At 44.9% G+C, this 24,474-nt stretch overlaps 1 protein-coding gene and 1 long non-coding RNA gene across 4 annotated transcripts in view; one reads left to right on the top strand and one right to left on the bottom strand.

Moving 5' to 3' along the window:
* Nucleotides 1-24,474, top strand: part of KCNQ1 (potassium voltage-gated channel subfamily Q member 1) — a 307,298-nt gene that overhangs the window by 112,042 nt on the left and 170,782 nt on the right. For all 3 annotated transcript variants that reach the window (XM_088789796.1, XM_019713689.3, XM_019713688.3), the window contains one exon: nucleotides 23,001-23,121. In XM_088789796.1, the coding sequence (XP_088645922.1) occupies nucleotides 23,001-23,121 (121 nt within the window). The remainder of the gene's footprint in view (nucleotides 1-23,000; nucleotides 23,122-24,474) is intronic.
* The window catches only part of LOC109435666 (uncharacterized), a 58,280-nt gene continuing 34,597 nt past the window's right edge, over nucleotides 792-24,474 (bottom strand). The window contains exon 2 of the long non-coding RNA XR_016018447.1: nucleotides 792-24,250. This is a non-coding gene — a long non-coding RNA (uncharacterized LOC109435666). The remainder of the gene's footprint in view (nucleotides 24,251-24,474) is intronic.

Here is a 24,474-nt window from a genome sequence, read left to right as displayed (position 1 = left end):
CTAGCTCCCCATTGAGTCCTGACACCAGCAAAGGGGAGGGAGGGCATTGAGCAGAGTGTCACGTAGCCTCCTCTCCCAGCACCTCATTCAATAATAATAGTTAAGTAATAGTTCAATATCCCACTCTTAATAACGGTATATAAAACGAGACAGGAAATGAGCAAGGATATAAAAGACCCGACCAGTAGTTATTTTCGTGTTGCATTGTCTATTATTGTTGACTTGTCTGTTTCTCTCTTCAGTTCTATCAGTTTTTTCATGTGTTTTAGGACTCTGTCATCAGCTGCATCTATAATTTTTATGTCTTTATAATTTTTGCTTGTAAATTTTACTTCTTCCTGATGAATTGACCCTTTTATCATTATAAATGTCTCTTGTTGTCTCCAGTAACAGAGTTTGTTTTAGAGTCTGTTTTGTCTGATATTTAGTATACTGACTCCAGCTTTCTGGTGTTTAATCTTTGCATGCCATCTTTTTCCATCCATTCTCTTTGAACATATTTGTGTCTTTGAATATATAATGTATCTATTGTAGGCAGTATATACTTGGTGCCTGTTCTAGGCAGTCTGGCAGTCTCTGCTTCTTTATTGAGTGTTTAATTCACTTATAGTTAATATAATTACTGATATGGTAGGATTTATGTCTGTCATTTGCTATTCATTTCCTATGTCTCATGTCTCTCGTTCTCTTCCTCCTTTGCTGCCTTCCCTGTTGTGTTAAATAAATGTGTTGCATTGTACCAATCTAACTCCTTTGTTAGTTTCCTATTTTTAAAATTATTTTCTTAGTAGTATAGTCTGGGGATTACAATAAGCATCGTAACAGAAAACAGTCTGCTTCAGGTTAATACTAAATCATCTCTTCACATATGTTTGTCTGTCCCTTTTGCACCTCCCCTCTCTGAACTCGAGTGACACATATCGTGTTACTCTTCATGCTGCCCACCAGGCCTCGGAGGTGTTGTTCAATTTACTTCATTCTCTTTATGTTCTAAAGAATGAACCATCTTTATGGACCTATCGTCCAATTCGTTGATTCTTTCTTCTGCTGGCTCAAATCTGCTGTTTAGCCCCTCTAGTTTTTCATCTGAGTGTCTGTCCTTTTCAACTCCAGAAGTTCTAGTTGGTTTATTTTACAATTCCCATCTCTTCATTGATATTCTCCATTTGATGAATCACTGTCATCATACTTTCCTTTCATTGTTGAAACGTGGTTTCTTTTAGTTCTTTGAACATATTTATAATAGGTGCTTTGAAGTCTTTGCCGACTAAGGCTAACATTTGCCCCCTGACCCCCACAGAGATCACTTCTATTGACGGCTCTTTATTATGGGTTACACTCTGTTTCTTTGTAGTCTCAAAATTTTGGGTTAAAAACTAATCATTTCATATAATGTAGGAACTCTAGATTCTGAATCCTCCTACTAACCAGGGTGATTGTGGTTACTGGTTTGTTTGTTTGTTTGTTGACTTGTTTGTCTTGCTGGTACTGATTCTGTAGTTTGTGTCTCTTGTAGTGTGTGGCCACTGATGTTTCTGCCTTTTATTTTTTAATCTTTGTTTTTGTTTCTAAGCCTGGTTCCCATGGTGTCACCGCTGGATCAGCATAGCCTAGTGGTCAGACTGGTTGGTCACAAGTTTTGTTTAAAACGTCTTGGGCCAGTGAGTCCTCTACCATTTATTGAGGTGGTCTGTGTATGAGCTGACCTTCACTCAATGTTCAGGCAGTTTACAAGTCTCTCCTGGCCTGTACTTTCTGCTTCCACAGGGTCTCACGGTCAGCCAAGGGTAAAGAGATAGCAGGGGTCCTCTCAGGTGTGTCTTGAGAGTGTGTGCAATCTTCCAGATCTCAGGGAAACCTCTTTAAAAATGTTTGCTGGCCTGTTGCTGCCTCAGCCGGTACTGCAGCCTTGTGCAGCTGTGCTGTTGGCCTTCCTCATTATTCGCCACCGAGGTTGCTCTGGTTTGACACGGCGCATGGGGTTCTCCACAGAGCCCACATTCCGTCAGCCCTCTTTCTTGGCACTGAGACTGAAGGTCCTCAAGGAGCAGCCCCAAGTTAAATTGCCACAGATCCTGCTGTTCTGATCAAGCGTTCATTTTCAATTTAGTTACTTTCTGGAGTTCTTAAAGGTTGTATTTGACAGTGTTGTCCATTTTATCATATAGGGACTTTTGCCATAGTCCTCAGGCCACCATTCCAGAGGTGGATTACATTTTTCTGATTCAATTGTAATTGTTTTTATATGTACATATAGAATATTGTAGGTCCAAAGTCAAAACTATAAACAGGTCTACTGAGACAAATATCCCTCCCTCCCACAGCCCTTCCATCTTTCCTCCCCACCCCTCATAAATAACCAATTTCAATGTTTTCTGGTTTATTGTTTGTGGTTGCGTTCTTTATCAAACATGTATTTTCTCATTTCCCCTTCTTTATTGCAAAAACTGTAGTCTTCTCTATCTGCCCTTTCAGACCTTGCTTTTCTCACCTACCAATATTTCCTGGAAATCACTTGATATCCATGCATAGAGCACTGGCATTTCCTACAGCTGCGTGGTATTCCTTGATGCATGTGTACCGTAGTCTTTCCAACCAGTCTCGAATGCTTGTATGTGTAGGTAGTTTCTGGCTGGCAGCTATGGTCACCATTCTGAGGCCAGTGCTTTGGACAATGCACACTGAATAATCTTATTGATATTTTTTGGCATATTGTTGGAGGTGTATCCGTAAGGTGAATTCCTAGAGGTGGAATGGCTAGGTTGAAACATGAATACACATTTAGTTTCGTTAAATATCACCAAACTCCATTTTGAATTTTTGTTGATCTGGTAGGTAAAAAGATGACATTCAGGTTAGCTTTTGCTCTTTTTTTTTTTCCATGAGTGAAATCACAATCTTTTCATAAGCTTAAGGGCCATTTTCAGATATCATTTCCTGAACTGTTTATATATTTTGCTTATTTTTCTATAGCCATTTTCATCCTTATTCCCTTATCTTTTAGAAGTCCTGTCTATATCATAGCCATTAGCTTTCTGTTGGTGATATACAGTGCATTTTCTCCTGTTTTTTGATTTTCCTTAAGGTATTTTTTTCTACGCAAAAGGTTCATTTTACTACATCTGAAGTCAGATTTATCTTATTACATCTAGATTTATAGTCATAGTTAGCAAGCCTTTCCCTTATACTTAGTTTATAGAGGAATTCATTCCTGTTTTCTTCTAGTATTTGTGGAGTTATATCAAGAAAGTATCCATCCATTTGTATTTTCACGAGATTTTATTAGATATGATTGATGAATTCTTGGAGAAAATGTTTCTTCTTAAACATATTAATATGGGAAAATATTTAGGATTTTTGCAACAGCATTCATAAATAATACTGGTCTTTTATTTCCTTTTGTTTTATTTTTATCAGGTTTATGTGTCAATTTACACTTATAAAAAGTATTCGGAAGGTCTCCTTCATTTTTCGTGCTCTGAAACATGTGTAAGATTAGGACTCTCGTCTCTAACAAGTTTGGGTAGAATTCCCCTATGGAACCTATAAAATAGGGCACTTTCTTTTAGGGTAATTCCTTGTTAGCTTTTTTATTTTTTGGAAATCAGTGTGTTTAGGCTTTCTGTTTCTACTGAGATCAATTTTAGATCAACTATTTTGCAAGGAAATTCATTTTGTCTGTGTTCTACAAAGTTTTTGCATAGAAGTGTACCAAGTAGTCTACTGTGAATTTTCAAGTTTCCTTCACAGTGATAGTTGCTTTCTCTTGTCATTTCTCTTGTATATTGATGTTTCTCTCTTCTCCTTAATCACAGAGTAGTTTGTCTATTTCACTTTTTTTTTTTTTTAAATAACCAGGGCTTTGGTTTTATTAAGTTGGTCTACTATTTTACTGCTTTCTGCCTCATTAATTTATTTTATCTTTGTAATTTCCTTCCTTGTGCTTTCGATTTATTTTTCTAGCTTTTTGAATTGGTAATTTGTGTATTTTCATTTTTATTGAGCTCTGTATTTAGACCTATAAATGTGTGCCAAAGCAGGGGTAGTCTATTGTCATGGTGTAGTCACAGACACACACACTCACACACGAGACCTACCTTATGGATTATGTTCTTCAGATCTTTTATATCCTTGTTTATTTTTTGTCCACTTGGTCTGTCATATGAAGGTGGAATGTTAGACTCTGCTATTACTAAGGTGTTTATATATTTTCCTTCACATCCAGTAGTTTTTTTATGTAAGTGGTTGCTGCAGTATTCATAGCAATTATTCATAATTGATATAATCTCATTATGAAAATTGGCTTTTAACATCATAACGTATCTTTATTTATCCCATTTAATGATTTTTAGCATTAATTATACTTTTTCTGATACTGGAATAATGACCTCTGCTTTCTTGGTGTTTCCACTTACCTGGTTAAGTCTTCATCCATTTCTTCCTGTATTTTTCAGCCATTTCAACCACTGAATTTTAGATGTTCAATTTTTTTTTTTTAATGCATAGAACTGGGTTTTGATTTACAAACAAATTTGAATATTTTTTCTTTTAAGAGGCATGTTTTTACTCATTAATAACTGATGTTTGATTTTAGTTCCTTTATATTATCATATATTGGAATTATTCTCTGTAGTCATACTGATTTTGTTGCTCTTTTCCATATCTGCTTTTTCTTATAAATTATTTTGGTATGTAAGAATGTTTATATTTTTTTACTGGTGGAGTCCTTTGCATTAATGATTTTGCTGTGGTTTAACCATTTTTTCTTACATTTATACTATTTGGTGTGCCACTTTTAATTCTATCTATGGGTTCCTCTTGATTAGGTATATAAGTCATACACTCTCTATACTATATGTGGACTTTCTCATTCTCTCTTGCTTTTCCTCTCAAGTTTGCACTCCTTCTATTTTGTCCAGGTAGATGATGTTCATACATTCGCATTCAGCCACAACTCTATCCAGGTCTTCATCCAGTTCTATAATTAAATGTACAGAACGTTCCCCATCAGTTCTTTTACCAGAGATTTCCCAGCCTTCCCCTAGTTGGATGAAGCTCATCCTCTAGTAGCTTCCTGAGCAAGGGCTCATGTTTCCAACACTGTACACATATAAAAATGTTTTCCTATTGCCTCGGTACATGAAGGTCAGCTTGACTGGGTATAAAATTCTTGGTTTGTATGTCCATAAGTTACTTCGAAATTCTGTTTCACTGTTTTCTTGCTTTGTATGTTGTTTTTGATAAGTCTATTGCCAGTATAATTCTCATGCTTTGTACTTACTTCATCTTTTTGCCTGGAGTTCCTAAGGATTTCTTTATTTTTAAAGTCTAGTAGTTTTACTCGCAAGTGTCTGAGTTGGTTGTTCCAGATTAACTTTCTTGGTACCATGTGGTTCCTTTCTGTGTGAGAGTTAGATTTTATTGTGTTTATAGAATGCTTTAATAGTTTTAAATATTTCTATTGCATTATTTGTATTTTCTTCTTCAGAGACTTGTTATATGCATGTTGGCCCTCTTTTGCTGAGCTTCAATTTCAATAATGCTCACTCACTTTTTCTGTCTTTATCACATTTTAATTACCTTAGCTGTTTTCATGCTTTTCTTCTATTTCTATCTTTTGTTCCATCACCTGTTGTCATTTCTTTCATTCTTATTTTTTGTCCATGTCTGTTTTAAGTGTTTTTATTACTGACTCGGTATATTTTCAAATCCCAAACATTGAGGATATTTAATTCAATCTGGACTGTTTTTAGTTTTGTTCAGCTTTATGGTTGGTTTTGGGAGGAGAATTTCAGTGGCAGAAAACTTCATTCTCAATTTCTGATTCTTTTCCTTACAGCAGTAGTGTATGGATGCTGTCTGCTGACTCATGTCCCCCCGTGCACAGTGGTCAGAGTTCCTAGTCCAAGGATGCTCGCTTCTGCGTCTTGATCTCTTTCAGGCAGTTTCTTTTCTAGGCGGTACTATTGTGTGAGGGAATTAGCATGTTTTTCTTTAAGTCCTGAAAGATTCTTTCATTTCCTCTCTGCTTCCTTCTTTGCCTGCACTGCCACACCACTTCTCTGTATAGCCAAGCCTTCCTAAGAAGTGATTCTCTGAGGCTGCCATGTCCCACTCACAGTAAGGAACTTCATAGAAATGCTGTGAACCCATTTCTGTCCTGTGTTCTCCATTTTGACACTTAATGTTGGACTCTCACCCTCCACACACACCCAGGGTCTGTGCTCCTTTTAAGTCTTCTGTGCCCCCTACTTTTTAAATGTGAAATTCATGTAACATAAATGAATCATTTTAAAGTCAATTCAGTGGTATGTATCGTATTCACAATGTTGTGTTGGTTGCTTGCATATCTAACAATTTATTGCCAAATCCAAGGTCATAAAGACTTCTCCTTATATTTTCTCCTAAGAATTTATGGTTTTAGCTCTTATATTTAGGTTGCTGATACATTTTGAGATGATCATATATATATATAGTGAGGTATGTGTCCAGCTTCCTTCATTTGCCTGTGGCTATCCATTGTCCCACGACCATTCGACCATTCAACCATTCGTTGAAAAATCTATTCTTTCCCCCATTGAATGGTCTTGGCATTCTTGTTGAAAATCCATTGACCAAATGTGTGAGGGTTTATTTCCAGGTTCTCCATTTTGTTCCATTGGTCTATATGTCTGTCCTTATACCAGTAACACATTCTTTTGACTGCTATAGCTTTGTCTAAGTTTTGAAATTGCGAAGTGTGAATCTTCCAACTTTGTTCTTTGTCAATATTGTTTTAGCTATTCAGAGCCCCTTGTGATTCCATAAACACTTTAGGATCACTTTTTCCAGTTCTGCAAAAAAGACCATTAGAGTTTTGAGAGGGGTTACATTCAGTCTGTGGATCACTGGGTAATACTGTCATCTTAATAATAAGTCTTCCAGTCCATGAGCACAGGGTGTCATTCTATTTATTTTGGTCTTTAATTTCTATCAGCTGTGTTTTGTAGTGTCTAGCATAAGTCTTTCACCTCCTTGGTTAGCTTTATTCCTAATTACTTTATTCTTCATGATGTTATTGTAAATGGAATTCAATTTTTTTTCCTTCTCAGATTGTTCATTGCTGGTGTGTAGAAACGCAAATGATTTGTGTGTGTTGACCATGTGCCCTGCAACTTTGCTGAACTTATTAGCTCCAGTAGCTTTTTTGTGGATTCTCTCAGATTTTCTATATATAGGATCATGTCATCTGTGAATAAAAATAGTTTTATTTCTTCCTTTCCAATTTGGATGCTTTTAATTTATTTATTTGCCTAATTGCCATGGCTAAAACTTCCAGTATATTGTTGAAAAGCAGTGGTGAAAATGGGCATCCTTGTCTTGTTCTTAGTTTTAGGGGAAAAGCTTTCTTTTTACCAGAGTATGATGTTAGCTATGGGTTTTTAATAGATGTTGTTTATCATGTTTAAGTTCCCTTCTTTTCCTAATTTTGTAAGTATTTTTATGCTGAAAGGTTGGGTTTTGTCAAATGCTTTTTTTGTGTCTATTGAGGTGATTCCTATTAATGTGATATATCACATTGATTGATTTTTCTTACATTGAACTGCCCTTCTATTCCTAAAATAAATCCCACTTGCTCACGGTGTATAATCCTTTCAATATGCTGCTGGATTTGGTTTACTAGTATTTTCTTGAGGGTTTTACATCTATAGGGGATACTGGTATCTAGTTTTCTTTTCTGGTGATGTATTTGTCTGGTTTTGGTATCAATCATACTGACCTCATAGAATATGTTGCAGAATGTTCTCTTTTCTCCTGTTTTTTGTTACAGACTGGTATTGACTGTTCTTTAAATGTTTGGTATAATTCACCAGCGAAGCCAGCAGATGCTGGACTTCTCATTAGGAGGTTTTTGATAACAGATTCAAACTTTTACTTGTCAACAATTCTATTTCTTCTTAAGTCAGTTTTTATAGTTCATGCATTTCTAAGAATTTTTCCATTTCATCTAGGTTGTCTAATTTGTTGGAGTACAATTAATTGTTCATAGTATCCTCTTATAATTTTATTTATTTATTTCTGTAAGGTCATTTGTAATGTCCCCATGTTCATTTATGATTTTATTTGCATGTTCTCCATTTTGTTTCTTCGTCATCCTAGCTAAATTCTTGCCAATTTTGTTGATCTTCTCAACAGTAACCAATTTTTGGTTCAGTTGATTATCTCTGTTTTACTATTCTATTTATCCCTCCACTCTCGTGTTTACTACTTTCTTCTTCCTGCTAAGTTGGGTTTAGTTTACTTTTCTTTTTATAGTTCCTTAAGCTGTAAAGTTAGGTTACTGGAGATCTTTCTTCTTTATGTAGGAATTTATAGCTATAATTTTCTCTTTGAGCATTGCTTTCACTGCATATTGTAAGTTTTGGTACATTGTTTTCATTTCTGTTCATCTTCATTCACAACATATTTTATGATTTCTCTTGTGAAGTCTTCTTTGACCCGTTAGTTTTTAAAGAGTGTGTTAATTTCCACATATTTGTAATTTCCATATATTTGTTTGTAGTTTTCCTTTTATTATTGATTTCTAGGCTCATTCCATTTTGTTTGGAAAAGACACTTTGTATGATTTTAATTTTTAAAAATTTCCTGAGACTGCTTTGTGGCCTAACATGTGATCTGTCCTGGAGAATATTCCACATGCATTTGAGAAGAATGTGTATTCTGCCGCCATTGGGTGGCATGTTCCATATATATTTGTTAGGTCTGGCTGATTTATAGTGTTTAAGGCTTCTGTTTCCTTGTTGATCTTACCTGGTTGTTCTATCCATTATTCAGTATGGGCTTTTGAAGTCTCCAGCTGTTATTGTAGAACCATCTATTTCTCCCAAGAATTCTGTCGATATTTGCTTCATATATTTTGGGGCTGTTATGTGTATATGTATAAATATAACATCTTCTTGATGAATTGATCCTTTTCTCAATATACAGTGTCCTTTGCCTCCCATAACAATGTTTTAGTTAAAGTCTATTTTTTCTTATATTACTGTAGCTTCCCAGCTATCTGTTGGTTACTATTTGCATAGAATATTATTTCCCATCCTTCACTTTCAATCCGTATCTTTGGATCTAAAATAAGTATCTTGTGGATAGCATAAGTTGGATAATTTTTCAATCCATTCTGTCAATGACTGTATTTTGATTGGAGAATTTAATCCATTTACATTTAATTACTGGTAAAGAAGGATTTCTGCCATGTTGCTATTTGTTTTCTGTGTGTCTCATGCCTTTTTGGTTCTTCACGTCTTTTTTACTGCCTTCGGGTTTTTGGAAGTGCATAATGATTCTCTTCTCAGTTCCTTTGTGTATGTATTTTAAGTATTTTCTTAGTGGTCACCATGAGAATTACATTTACTATCCTAAATTTATAAAAACCTACTTTTAACTCATACCAGCTTAACTTCATTAGCATATGAAAAGCCAGCTACTATGCAGCATCATCCCCTCATGCTATTGTCACAGATTGTGTCTTTATACGTTGTGTTGCCAGTATCATATATATATATGACTATTTGATGCATGTCTTTTAAGACTATAGGAAATAAAGAGGAGCTATTAGGTTGGTGCAAAAGTAATTGCGGTTTAAAAAATTAAAAATAATTGCAAATTACCTTTGCACCAACCTAATGCAAACTAAAAATACGATCAGACTGGCTTTTATGTTTACCGCTGTAGTTGTAGTTGCCTTTCCTGGAATTCTTTTATTTCTTTGTGTGGCTTTGAGTTACTCTCTAGGGTCCACTCATTTTAGTCTGAAGGACTCTCATTAGCACTTTTTGTGGGGCCAGTCTGCTAGCAATGAACTCCTTCAGCTTTTGTTTATCTGGGAATGTCTTAATTTCTCCTTCATTGTTGAAAGATAAGTTTGCTAGACATAGAATTCTTGACTCAGTTGTTTTCTCTTTTAGCACTTTCGAAATTCTGTCCCACTCCCTTCTGGTCTCTATGCTTTCCGATGAGAAATTGGATGTTAATCTTACTGAGTATCCCTGTACATGACGAGTCCGTTCTCTCACCCTTTCATGGTCCTGTTTGTCTTTCAACAATTTGCTTATGATGTCTTTCCTGGGGTTCACTGAACTTCTTGGAGGTATAGATTCATGTCTTTCATCAAATTTGGGAAATTGTCAGCTACTGTTTCTTCACATATTCTTCCTGCCCCTTTCTGTCTCACCTCTCCTTTGGGGGTTCCCAATATGGATGTTGGTGGGCTTGATGGGAACCCATAGGTCCCTCAGGGTCTGTTCACTTTTCCTTCATTCTTTTTTCTTTCTGCTCTTCAGACTGGAGAATTTCAATTGACCTGTCTTCAAGTTCACTGATTCTTTTGCCCATTTAAATACATTAATGAAACACTCCAGTGAGTTTTTCAGTTCAGCTATTATACTTTCCAGTTCCAAAATTTTTGTCTAATTCTGTTTTCTAATTCCTCTCTTTATTGATTTTCTCTATTTGTTCATATATTTGCTCTCCTGGTGTCCTTCAGTTCTTTGTCTATGATTTCCTTTAAGTCTTTGAGTATATTTAAGAAAGTTAAAGTCTTTGTCTAGTAAGTTTAATGTCTGTACTTCCTCAGGGACAGTTTCTGTTCATTTCTTCTGTGAATGGGTCCCACCTTATTTTCTTTCCATGCTTCATAATTTTTTGTTGAAAAATTGTTTGGGATATTAAATGTAATAACTCTAAACCTCAGAATCTTTCCCCATCTCAGTATTTCTTTTTTCCTTGTTGTGAGCTGTAGCCTCTGAAGTCACTGTTCCTCTAGCTTGTGTTCAGCTGGTGTTTTGACAAGAGATTTCCTTGAGTACCAGGAGTCAGTAAAAAGGCAGAGAGGGAGGGAGGAAAACAGTACAAGAACTTCCAATCTTTGCAGGTCAGCTCTGTGCTGGGGCAATCCTTCAAGATTTGACCATTCTGTTTACAAATCTGCCTTAGCCTTCACTTCCTGTTTGAGGTGGGCATAGAGGTCAGCCAGAGGTGATGTTCTCAGGACTTTTCTCAGCATGCATCCTGCCCTGGGCCTCTTTTGGCTTTCTCAGTTCTTCAGTATACATAAGTGCTTTTGAATGGCCTGATTTCCCAAAGAAACTCTTTCCTCAGCTTTTCCTCCCATGCTTTCAGTACTCTTTTATGCCTCCACTGGAATCTTTTCCCAGGTGGCTGTGATTTGTTTGACTCCCTTACAGTATTTTCAAGGAATGTCCACCATTTTTCATCCCGGGTGAGCTCCCTATTAGAGGAAACAAAGGCAGTCACCTTGTGTCCATTCCTTCTGGCAGCCCCCAGACAACACAGAGCAAACACAGTTCTTTGGAAATAAGATATGCCCTGCTGCTTCCAGAACCAGGGGGCAGGGTCCCACACTGGGAATGTGGCTGCCATCAAGACTGCCACTGAGCCAGGGAAAGCAGTGTTACAAGGGCAAGCACAATGCCAGAGCTTGACTACCATTTTTAAGTCGCCTGTTTCTTGCTTTGGTGTTCACTGGTTGCTATAAACCTTTGGACTGCTTTCTAGAGTTCTGACCAAGTGAATTCTGAAAGGTTTTGCTTGATGTTTTCAATGTTTCTGCAGAAGGAAGGGTCCTCTGAGGTATGTGCTCCTCCATTTTAACTGACGTCACTCACTGTCCTCACATTTTCTGACCGAGTATCCTAAGCTCACCTGACAGCATCCAGGGGCATCCAGTGGTGGGCAGGCGGCTGTGGCACTGTTGGAACCTGGCTCACTTGTCCTCTCAGGGAGTTCGAAGGCCAGTGTTCCACTTGTCAGCGCTGGTGAAGCCGAGTGGCGGCTTCTTTTATTTGTACTCCTTGTTGGTTGTGTGCGTTCAGGGAGGGTAAGTGGGGAGCCTTGGAACTGGAGGGAAGGGGGACGACATGCCCCTGCTCTCCAAAGCTGGCTGCAAGGCTTTTAAAATTACGCCCTATCCTCAGGGCCTCAGTGTAGCCCATCAGCGGGTCTTGTCAGCTTCCTGGATGTTGCTCACTCCTTGCTTCCTTCCAGCTGCCTCCCTGGATAAGGCCACGGCCATTTCTCCACCTGGGTGTTACCCTTCCCTCTTCACTGCTCTGTTTCTGTCCTTGCCTCCTCCGCACCCCCCTTCTTCCCACAGCTGCCCAAGACCAGGTCTTTAAAGAGTCGACCTTGCTGCTTGTCTCCTTCAAATGCCCCCATGGCTTCCTGGCACAGTCTTGGGCCAGTCTCCTGGGTACAGAGACCAACATGGAATCTTTGTGCAGGTCACTTACTGGAAAGAGTGCCGTGGAAGCAGCTGGAAAGCCTCGCAGAGCACTCAGAGTTGTCCCACCAGCTGCTAAGAAGCTAGGGTACTTATCTTGCACTGCTGAGGGCTGCCCCTCAGGGGAGTCACTGTGGTCCCTTCTGGCCTGCCCTGTGTGCTGAGCAGGCCCCGAGCAGAGATAGCACTAAGGAAGGCATCTGGCCAGTTTGCAGTAAGCCTTTGGCATGTATGGAACGTGAGTGCTGAGGGCGTGTGGGTGGGGCCCGTGTCCCCAACAACAGGGACAGTGTTCTTTACCTGTGTGTCTGGGGCCAGCCATGTAGTAGGGCCTCTGAGGAGCGTTGCTGAGCCGGACCTGCCGGGTCCCTGTCTCGCCCTCAGCCAGTTTCCGTCAGCCATGTGCCCCTCTGCTGGAAGGGACACACCGCTTTCTAAGCATCACGCTCATTTCTCCATGTTTTCTCTGATTATTCAGCTCCTCACGCTCGACCCACCAACAGTGTGGAGAGTGGGCCTGTGGCCACCACACTGGACAGATGCCACCAGGTCTCTTTTCATGAAGTGGTGTTTGTGCGAAGTGGGTGTGTGTGTGGTGGGGGGAGGGCGGTCAGCGCTGAGAGCCCCTCAGGGCCCCCTGCCCTCTCCCTGCCTCCCAGCACTCTGCAGCCAGCAGGGCCTGGCTGACTTGATTATTTTTGACATTGGTTGTTAACATAATTTTGACGTTAAGCCTCCCCCCAGCTCTGGGGTGGCTCTGACTGTGTCCAGGCTCCAGCCTGGGGAGCCATGGGGAGCCTCTCAGCCCCGGATCTGGCCTGGCTGGGAGGCAGCCTGGGAAGGGACCTGTGTTTCTCAAGCCCGCGCCCTCGGGGCCTGGGGGTGGGGCCCAAGCAGATGTCTGGGTTTAGTAGCCAGGGCCTGGAGCCGGATGCTGAGAACCAGGCCTGCAACTCATTTCCCCATTAAACATTCTGAGAACATCTGCACCGGCGTCCAAGGCTTTCCCCTCACTAATTGCTTTGATTATTGTGTGAAGTTCAGAACTGGCACGTTTCCGCGGTGTTGAGATGAAGGTGAAAAGATCGCTCTTAATTAGATTAAAAACATTTTTTTCTTCCTCTGTAATTTCGCCTTGAAAATCAAGGCCACTTTTTTGTTGCCTTCATCCAAAGACCTCCAGAAACTTTCCTCCCCACCTCTCCAGAGGTTTCTTGGGAATGTCCTGTGAGCTCAGCTCTTGGAGAAGACAGCGCTTAACCCAGATTCCGTTGTATACTAACGTTTCCTGGGGCTGCTCTGGCTGCTGGGAACCATCCCCTGCAACTGGGTCTTGGGAGACCTGGGCAGTGACTTCCTGGAGCAGAGACCCCGAGGGTCGCCGACGCATGTGGGTGGCTGTTGCTCTTTCCATTTCCTGTGCTCATTCAGAGCTGACCCTGTCCTGGCTGTTATTACTTGTCCCCCCAGCGCCCCCGCTATTTGGACCCCACCCGTGGGCCCACAGAACCACTCCCGTTCCCTCTGACTCGTGTGTGAAAGCCTGTGAGTCCCGTTGGGACAGGACGCGCTGGGGGTGAGGGTCCTCGACATCCTTATCTCCAGGGGTGTGGACAGCCCAGTGAGCTCCCTCGCGTTGGTCAGGCTTACAAGGTCACCTCTGTCACATCTGTTGTGCACGCCCTGAACTGGACGTGAGGGCCGGCATGTCCCCCAGTTTGACGTGCAGAGGGCCTCTTGGAAAGGTGGGGAGACAGGGCAGCATCGCAGCACAAAGCCAGCCATCAGCTTCAGGGACCCCTTTCCGAGAGCTCCCTGGGCCATGGCAGACGTGTCTTTCCCGACAGCTTCGTCCCCTCTGCCCTGAGCCCCTCCGAGCACAGCCAGGGAGGTGTAAGTTCAGCTCTTTGTAACCTCGACTCCCCAGACCCATCCCCTCGGACTCATGCCTCACCCCCAAGTTTGTCACACACATTCCTGAGGACTCTCTTGGTAACAAATGATGGGACCCAACTCAAACTAGCTGAAGCACAAAAGGGATATTTTTTTGGCTCACACATCTGGACCCAGCTGTTCCAGACGCAGCTGGACGTGGGGCTGGGATGATCTCGCTTGCTTGCTCTCCCCACACCCGCCTTGTTCCCTCTCCTGCTCCCCTCTCGTCTCCCTCTTCCCACTGGCTACTGGGACGGATGGCTGTGTCCTCTGGAAGCCACTTTCCAGTGGGTGCAAGATGGCTGTCAGCTCTACATTTCTGCCCGAGTCCCAGCCGGGATACAAGCTGTCCTCAGACCTGCCTCTGAGCCTCTGAAGGCCAAGGCCTTGGTCACCAGGCCTCTTGGGGGACAGTCTGGGTGCCTGGAGCCTGCAGCCTGGGAGTGGGGAAGGAGCTGCCCCTGAAGGAAGATTCGAGAAGTTGTTCCCAGAAACCAGGCCTGGCTGCTGGACAGGCAAAAACAACAGGTGTTCACTCAAGCAAGGTATTTTCCTAAGCGGAACTGGGTGCCAGCTGCAAATACACATTCTCACTCCACTCCTCGCCCCATTCCTGGCAGCTGTTGTGGGAATGGCTTTTACACTTTCTGTCCATGTCCCTTACTTCTAGCCTCTGAGTGGAGACACAGGTGGCGGCGTGGCCATGCTGGCTCAGGGTCTGTGAGCGGGCACAGGCCCGGGACCACGGCTCAGCGATGGCATGCAGGGCCTGGCTGCAGCTGTCCGGATGCCCTGGGGAGGGGGTCCCGTTCACGGTGCAGGACCTGCAGGCTTTAGTGCATTTGCCAGGAGGGGGTGGACTTCCTGGAGGGGGCAGGGGCTTTGACTCAAGAAAGACGGGGCCAGCTTCTGCTTATCCCCGTGGGGGTGGGGGGGCTGGCCTGCAGGGACAGGGGTAGGTGGGAGGTGAGGCCCCGCGCCGAGGAACCGGCGGACCTAAAGGCCAGGCACTCGGAAGTCCACCCAGGGGTGGCCATCTCGGAGCGCTGGAAAGCTGTGGAGGGTACCTGGCAGCCGAGGCAGCATTTTCATCAGTCATGACGGGGAGGGCCGGGCGAAGTTCCCAGAAAGAGCCCCAACCCTGGTGAGATTCGTGAGGACAGAGGGCAGCAGGGCAGGGCTGGGGCCTTGAAGCAAGGTCAGCAGGCTCCTGGACGCCTGGCCTGCTCATTGTGGCCCAGGGAGCCATTTTCAGCCTTTCCGAACATCTTTGCTCATCTAGAAATGGACTCAAAGGCCACCCGACAGGGCTCCTGTGGCACAAATGAGGTCAAGTCTGGGAGCCAAGAGTGTCCCAGTCCTGGGGATAAACTGACCTTGCAGGGAGAGGGATGGACCAGAGTGGGCAGGGGTTGGATGGGGCGCTGGAGGACGGGAAGGCTAGGGGCATCTGGGACAGGACAGGGCTCTGTGCCACCATGTAGGCAGCTCCAGGCCAAGTGGAAGGACGATGAAGGCTCTGACATCCTCTGCTAACTCCAGCTCAAGCTGTGCAGGGCGGCAGGTAGGGGGACTTCCACAAATATTGTTTTGTGACCCGGAAAAGAATCACACGAGACATGAAACACGGACACAATAAAGAAGGACACGCACATCACCCACAGTCTCTTCACCCAGAGATAAAAACACGGTTACCATTTTGGTCTATTTCCTTCTAGTCTTTTTTCCGTGCCTTTTTTTTTTTTTTTTTTAAAGAAAATGAAAATGACTCCGAGAACAGGCCGCTGCCTGGAAAAGCAGACGCTGTGCTGTTTGGTCCCTGCTCTCTGGAGAGTGGGTGAGACTTGGCAGCTGGCGTCACCAGCTGTGGTTGTTGCCACGCCAGAGGCTGCGTTCGCCATCCCAGACCTCCCATTTTCCTAGAAAACAAAATTGTTTTGTTCTGCCCTGAAAATTTAGGCCCAGATTCTGGCCTTGACAAAAGAAAGACAGCCAGAAAATTAAAGCATCGAAAACTGGAACTGTCTCATGAAAGTGTGACCTCACTGTCGCCAGGATGCAGTATTCTCTGCTTCCGGAGCTCCGGCACTTTGGACAGCCCCCCTGCCATGGCTCTGGTGCCCTCCTCGGGGCCTGGTGTCGAAATGAGCTGCCCGGTAGAGTCTGCCACAGGCCCGGTCTGCTCTGCAGCTTCCAGACCACGGCTGTCTTTTCACATCCTGTGAACCACCAACCTTAGGCTTGTCAGGGGAAGGGGTGACAAGCTGGGTCTCTCAGGACACAGCAGTTGCCCCCAAGCCCTTGCCTGAAGGGGGCAGCCCGCCACTGTGTCTCCCAAGGACCTGACTCCCCACCTGGCCACTCCAGGCACCTTGCAAGCGTCTGACCCGGCTGTGACCGCGGGTGGGAAATGGAATGGGGCTGCGGCCCTGGTGACTACGGTGGTGGTGAAGGCAGGCCCCACGGCAGGGTGGCACCTTTCCTGTTGACTTGAGAAAACGACCCTGTGGTACCCCTCTCTGCCCCTTACTGTGGCCCCATGTGCTGTTCCCAGGATGAAACCCAGCAGCACACATTCTTCTCTGGCAGGTGCAGGCCCCACCCACACTGGGGAGCCGTGCTGTGCTCACAGTTTAATTTCCTAAAGCACCAGGCTGGGTCTCTGTCAGGTCAGGTGGCTCACCCTTGGCCCGCGGGCTCTGGAGATGGCACTTGTCATGTCAGGGGTTTGGAAGGCAGCCCCACTTTCCAGCCACTCCTCTGCCGTTCCTTCCTTCTGTATACAAGTGATGCAGGCATAAAAATATGTATTTGTGTTCTTTTCCCTCCCCCCACCTTTTTTTTCTTTTTTTTTTTTTTTTTTGAAAGAACATTTGAATCCTGGATGAGATTTTAGCTCTGTCACTTGACAACTGTATAATATAACCCAGGGTACTTGAATCTCAGCCCCGAATCGCTCAAATTGGGGGGGAGGGGGAATGCGCCCAGCAGGTCCCAGACCTGTGAGCCTCTGAATGTGCACACGTTCTTCAAGGCTTACCGGTCACTTTCCTGCGCTCCCTTGACGATGTCACGGGCAGCGAGCCCTCACTCGGAGCCCTTCTCCCGGGTGTGACTAAGTCATGTCTGTGCGGTTTCCTGCTGGAAGACTGCCCCTCGCCCCCACGGGCTGTGAGCTCTGAGAGTTTATTTACATCTCTGATTGCTGGTCAGGCACAACACCTTCCCACATGTCTACCCGCCACTGGGGTTCCTCCTGTGATATGCGTGTCTGTCTGCCGCCCAGCTTTCACTGAGCAGTGTAGACTTATCTTGTTGCTCTGGATGAGTTCTTTACATTTTGTGGATACTAGCTTTGTGTGGTTGTCTGCTTCAGGGCGTCGGTGGTGACTCAATCTCCATTTTAATGTAGTCAAGTTAATCAGTCTGTCCTTTATGGTTACTGCTCCAAACGTTTTAGAAAATCCTTCAGACCCTGAGGTCATGAAGACATTCTAGATTCAGCCAGGAAGGCATTCAAATTTGGCTTTTCTTCATTAGTCTTCAGTTGCCTGCAGTGTGTGGTGTGAGGGAAGGCTCCGTTCTAGCGTTTCCCCATGTGGACAGCCAGCTGTCGCCCAACGCCATGTCCACCATGCACAGGCCACCTGATACATAGCCAGCATCCACATGGGGGCTCTCTCTGGACACTCAGCCCTGTCCCCCTGGCCTCCTGTGTGTGTTAGCACCGTGCCATCTCCACGACCATAGCTTCCTAAGCAGATGCCCAGGAGTGCAAGTCTGCTGCCCTATAATTCAGCCATGTTGCTGACTAGAGTCCTTTTACACTTCCGGGTCAACTTCAGGCTTGCCAAGGTTCTAGCACACAACCCTTGGGATTTGTACTAAGATTTGGGGAGAATCTGGTCACTGTTGAGTTTTCTAGTCAATCAAGTACAGGTGTATTTCTCCATTTATTTATGTCTTCTTGAATGTCTCTTGTGAAGGTTTTATCATGTCTCCTTAGAGTTTTTGGATATCTTTCATTAGATACTAGATTTGTTTTGTGTCATTGTACACAAGTTGTTGTTTTTTCTCACTCTTTCCTTTGAAATAATTGTTTATTTACAGAAGAGGCAAAAATAGTACAGAGTCCCTATATACTTTTCACCGGCTTCCCCTAATGTCAGCCTCTTATTCAATCGTGGTACGATGACCAAAACTAAGAAATTAATATTGCAACAACACAGTTAAGGTGCAGTGTAGTTCATTTATCTGGATTTTCCCAGTTTAACTACTAATGGCCCTTTCCTGCTCCAAGACCCGTCATTACATTCAGTGAGCAGGTCTCCTTAGTCTCTTCTGCTCTGTGACAGCTTCTCGGGCCTGCCTTGTTTTTCCTGACCTTGACCCTTTTGAGAAATACTAGTCAGGTGTCAGTGTTTCTCGATGTAGGTCCGTCTGATATCTTCTCAGGGTTAGCCTGGCATTGTGGGTTTGTGGAAAGAACACCACAGAAGTGAGGTGCTTTTCTCAGCGCAGCACGTCCGGTACATGACGTCAACATAGCTTGTCAATGGTGATATTAACCTTGACTCACTTGATTAAGGTGCTGTCCACCGTCAAGTTACTGTTTTTTCTTCCCCACAGTCTAATCATGAGACCCAAGTCCCTGAGTCCAGCTCATACTCGGGGGGCGATGGGCTAACCTCCTGCAGGAGAGCGTGTGGAAGAATTGGTGGACATGCGTCAAAACCACCACAGCAATGCGTGAATATCTGAGAGAAGACGCTTTGGTGACATGTTGCTCCAAATGTCACCTACTAATTTCAGTGCTCATCCGTGGGTCCTGCCTGCAGCAGATGTCACTGCAATGTTCTAACGGTGCTTTTCCTATTTTCCTCATTCTTTCTACACTTATCATTTAGAATTCTTCTGTCAGGAAGATTTGACCCTCTCCTCCAATTATTTACTTAATGTAGCTCGTATGAACTCAGGGATGTTTATTTTTTGAGCTAGAGTCCAATACTATTCTTACTTTGTGGCTCAGATTGTTCTAGCTTTGGCCAGTGGATTGGGAGTTCTTTGGTGTTCGTTCCTGGGTCTATTTGTCACAGCCCCATTCTTTTCATGTATTTATTTTTGAGCATTCCCTTCCTTTTTAGCACTAGACATCTTGTATTGCCCCTGCTCTAGCCCTAGCGTCACCGTGCAGCCCTGGTTCCCACAGCTGGAGCTTGAATGGTCTTTAGACACCAGGGTCTGTGCTCATGGCTCCAGGGTTGTCACTGCTCCTGGGGCCACTCAGAAGGCAGAGCCCGGAGATCTGTGTTCACACACAACCTCAGTTTGCACGAAACTTTATCTACTTCTGTGTCTCTACTAAGCTAAACGAGTTCATTCTGATATTTCTAACCACAGGGTTCATTCACACCCCCCCACACTCCATTTACTTTTTACTTTTTTCTCTGACAGTGAGAAACCTGGCTCCTATTATCTATCATTTATTTACTTGTTTGACCCAAGTCTACACGGAGCACCCCTATGAAAAACAAATTTACCAATCAGAATTCTGTGCTTGTGAGGTTTTCATTTGTACTTGAGCCGTATCGTATCCAGTCAAGATTGTTTCCCAAGCCTTTGTCGGCCATTTGTCTTCCCCTTTCTTTTGATGCTGTGTTGTACATTCATAACACAGAATGCACTGGTCACCATTTGCTCCGAGGATCCTCCAGCCGGCTGGCTGATTTCCTTTTAGTTTGCATACAGTAAAATTCACTCTTGGAGGTGTAGTTCTGTGGGTTTTGACAAATGCCTCGAATCATGTACCCACCCCCACAGCATTACAGAGACGTTCCGTAGCCCTAAAAATTCCCTCGTGCAACCCTTTTGAAGTCAAGTCCTCCCCCTCCCCTAAACACTAGCAGCCATTGATCTGTTTTATGTCCCTGTAGTTTTGCCTTTTCCAGAATGTCATATAAATGGAATCATATAATATGTAGCCTTTTGCATCTGGCTTCCTTCACTGCTTAGCAAAATGCATTTGAGATTCCCCCATGTCGCCGTGTGAACGATTAGTTCATTTCTTTTGATTGCTGGGTGGTATCCCACTGTCTGGATGGGCCAGTTTGTTTGTCCATCACCTACCGAAGGACATCTTGGTTGTTTCCAGGTTTTGGTGATTGTGAGTAAAAGTGCTATACACACTTCTGTACTGGTTTGCATGAACATACATTTTCAACTCACTTAGGTAAATATCTGAGAGGGACCACTGGGTCACATGGTAAGTGTCTATTTAACTTCACAAGGAACCGCCCGGCCCCTTTCCAACATGGCGGCCCCAGTCTGCATCCCCACAGCAGCACCTGAGCGTTCCAGTTGCTCCTCACCCTCGTGAACACTTGGCATTATTACCAGGCTGCGGGTGTTCTCTTGTTTTTTGTTTCTCTCTTTTAATGTAAGGTGAGGAGTAAGGCTCTAACTTCTCTCCCCAAATATCCAAAATTGACACCACTGAGAAATTTTAGCCATTCTAAGAAGGGTGTGGTGGCAACTCGTTGTGGATTTAATTTTCATTTCCCTAGTAACTACTGAGGTTGGCTGAATTGAGCCCCTCCTCACGTGCTTATCTGTAATCCATTTTTATAAATACGTTGTTCATTTTCTCGTCAAGTTGCAGAAGTTCTTTCTATATTCTGGATACAAGTTGTTGACCAGATAGGTGACATACAAACATTTTCTCCAAGTCTGTGGCTTGTCTCTTCATTCCCTTAACAGTGTCCTTCGCAGAGAATATGCTTTTAATTTTGATAAAGTCCAATTTTCCAATTTGTTTTCCCTTACAGATTGAGCTTATGGTGTTGTAGTTCAAAACTCACTGCCAAAGCCAAAGTCCAGAGATTTTCTCCTGTTTCCTTCAAGAAATTTTATAGTTTATGTTTTCCTTTAGTTTTCCTTTTTCCTAAGATTGTATATAATACCTTTTACGTTTTCGTTTTCTGATTGTTGATCTCCCGCAATGTTAGGTATAAATGCTAAATGTATTAAAATTTACACACACACACACACACACACACACATACACACACACATCCATACATTTATATTACAAATAGATTTAGGAGACAGCTAATTACTTTGGGGTGGGAAAACCTTCCTTTTTCAAAAGCAAAAGATAGGTATAGCACTTTAAAAACATCAAACGTTTTCTATGATTAAAAACAACCACAGGTAAGGTTAGAACACCAAAGGCAGGGTGGCCAGTCAGCTCAGTTGGTTAGAGCACTGTGCTCTTAACAACAAGGTTGGCGGTTCGATCCCCACATGGGCCACTCTGAGCTGTGCCCTCCACAAATAGATTGAGACAACTACTGGACTTGGAGCTGATGGGTCCTGGAAAAACGCACTTAAATAAATAAAAGTTTAGAAAAAGAAAAACCACCAAAGGTAGACTGGGGAAGATGTTTGTGCCTTATACCACCAAGGGTTAATATTTCTAATATATAAAAAATTCCTATATATTGATGAGCAAAACTGAGCAAAGGATATGAACAGTCAATTCTGCAAGAAGAAATCCAAACAGCCTCCGACCCACAAAAGGCATTCGGCGTAAAAGGAAAAACAGCACCCGTCTTCATCCACACTTGGTGGGCACTGCGGAGGCTGCCAGCAGATGGCTGAGGAAGTTGGCCATTCATACGGTGCTGCTGGAGTCTGAGCTGCTACAACTTCTTGGGAAAACAACCCAGCAACATACATTAAGATAACCAGGGAAGCACCCTGTCCGCTGGCCCAGTACGTCCGGTTTTCATAAAGATGGGTGGTGCATCCCTGTCTTAAGCAGGTGGTGTAAAGCTAATAGAGCCTGAACGTCCATTAGCCATGGAATGGCTGAAGTAACTAGCAGATTGAAAGCGCAGACCGTTATGATGTAGGGCCGTGTCTACACACCTGTAGAAAAATGAGGCGCACAGAGTGACGGGAACACAGCTGTCTCCTGTGTACAAAAGCGAGTGTCACCTGGCGTCGGCTGCTATGCTGAGCAGAGAAGGATGAGCTGGAATCTGTGGGTGGTCAACACTGCTGACCTTGGGGGAGGAGGGCCTTCACGAACCTTTGTTTACTTTTTACAAGTATTTAATTCTTTTACAATAACTTCAGGTGAAGAACAAAATACGTCCAGGTTGAAAATCAGGACTGATACGTATTCTCATCGGCCCTGAGTGCCTGTGTCGCCGAGGTCACTGAGGGTGGGCCCAGGAATTTGAATGTGACTGCAGCTTGTTGGGGTCTTCCTGGTCCAGCCTCGGGGTGTGGGTGGTGATGTGACATGGTGGCCAAGAGCTCAGAGGCTGCTGCTCCCTTCTGGGCTTTCGACTCCGTGTGGGCAGGAGTCAGACCACCCTGGGTATTCAGTGATGCGTCAGAAGCCCTCCATTTGCATGACAGAGACAACCCAGTGGTGGGGGTCGGTGTCTCCTCCCAGACTTGTGCCTATCAATGTTTTATTCTTGACCTGAATGTGAGGTGTGACCTGGGGAGAGGCCCAGACACCTGAGTCAGTTGGGGCCCAGTCCTCACTCTGAGGTGTCCCTGGCCCTACTCCTGGGCCCCTGAGGCCTCAGGCACATAGGGACCAACTTAACCCTCTAGATCCATGGTCTCCACTCCCGACCCAGTGGTGATCTTGTCTGTGGGAGGGCTCAGGAGTGAAGGTCTGTCCCATGGCCGGTGACAGGCTGCAGCCCTGGGCGCCCTTTGCCATCAGGCCTGCCAAGGCCTAACGCACCCCCCACACTTTCCCCCGCAGTGAAGAAGAGTCCCACACTGCTGGAAGTGAGCACGGCCCATTTCATGAGAACCAACAGCTTTGCTGAGGACCTGGACCTGGAAGGGGAGACGCTGCTGGCCCCCATCACCCACGTGTCACAGTGAGTGCCCGCTCGCCCTCAGGCTCGGTCCTCTCCCAGGCCACCATTCACCGTCTGCCCTCAGCCACCTGGGGCCACAGGCTGCTGGGGGCGGGCCCCAGTGCCCAGGCACCAGGCAGGAGGAGCGTGGGGGCATTTCCTGCCGAGTCTGAGAATACGATCCTCTTGTTTTCACGTATGGAAAACCAGACTGATCATTTTCCACTTGTTTTCGTGCTTTGAGCGTCTGAGAAGATTGTTTTTCTCTCCTTTAGCCCCCTCCTCCACTCCCCCGAAAACAGACGACTTTGTTTTTGCACATTTCCCCATGGAACCCTGGCCAAAGCCACGGGGCAGATGCCGAGTGCCGCCTGCCAGTTGCCGGGGCTGTCCTCGGGCTCCTTCAGGTGGAGGAAATGGCTGATTTTCCATGCCTTTCCTACCCGCAGGCACAGCTGGCCTGGGACACATGCCTGTTCTCCCCGCCGTCACGGCACCACCAGGCCGATCCCCAGGCCCCGCGTGGTATGGTTCCCCTGCGACGTGTGGCACACAGCAGTGACAGCCTGTGGTGGGGTCAGCGGGGCACTCCAGCCCACTGTGGCCACCACCCACTGGGGACGCCCCTGGAGAAGCCTTGTGTGTCGAATGTGTGAGCGGTATGCTCAGCCCTTCCCAGGCACTTGCTGGCACTACCTCCTGTCTGCAGACAGTTCGCAGTGTGCTGGTTCTCTGCTCTCCAGGGGTGCGAGTTTGTCCTGACGCGTGCCCGACAGGGAGGGAGGCCTGAGGCCTGCTGCCTTTGCTGCGCAGGTGACTGAGGAGGAGGCTAGGACGCGACGTGCAGGGCTTCCTGGCTGCCCATGTAACCAGAGGACTGGCAGAGGCAGCAGCCAGAATGGGAGGAGGATACGGCTGTCTCACGGTGGTGCTATGATTACACAGGACCTGCCGGCCATCTTTTCAGGCCCACCAGGCTCACAGGGAGGCTGGCAGGGAGCAGAGCAAGTGTTCACAGGCTCAGTGGGTACTGGCCAGGTCACCAGGAAGCACAGTGGCTCATCCTCGTGGACCCAGCACTGGTGGGGGGAGGTTTCCGGGCCACCCCTGGAAATGGGGCTCTAACCTCTGGGCCCATCCTGGAGATGACCTGAAAAATGGACCAGCTTGATAAATGGGTGAGAGCAGAAATGTGGGCAGCAGTGTGAGCCAGGCGGGCTGGGCAGGCACTGGCCGGTGCCCGAAAGCAAACACCAGCTTCAGAGGCCTGTGCAGAGCCTGGGGCACAGGAGACCCCTAAGTGGCAGAAGTGAGTTTGTGCCTAGAGCGTGCGACACAGGTGGCTCAGAGTTCCGGCAGCCAAGAGCCTGCTGG

This window comes from Rhinolophus sinicus, chromosome 14, assembly GCF_057876585.1.
Source record: "Rhinolophus sinicus isolate RSI-liver-muscle chromosome 14, RSI-T2T, whole genome shotgun sequence".
Classification (NCBI taxonomy): domain Eukaryota; kingdom Metazoa; phylum Chordata; class Mammalia; order Chiroptera; family Rhinolophidae; genus Rhinolophus; species Rhinolophus sinicus.
This window is presented reverse-complemented; position numbering and strand designations above follow the sequence as displayed.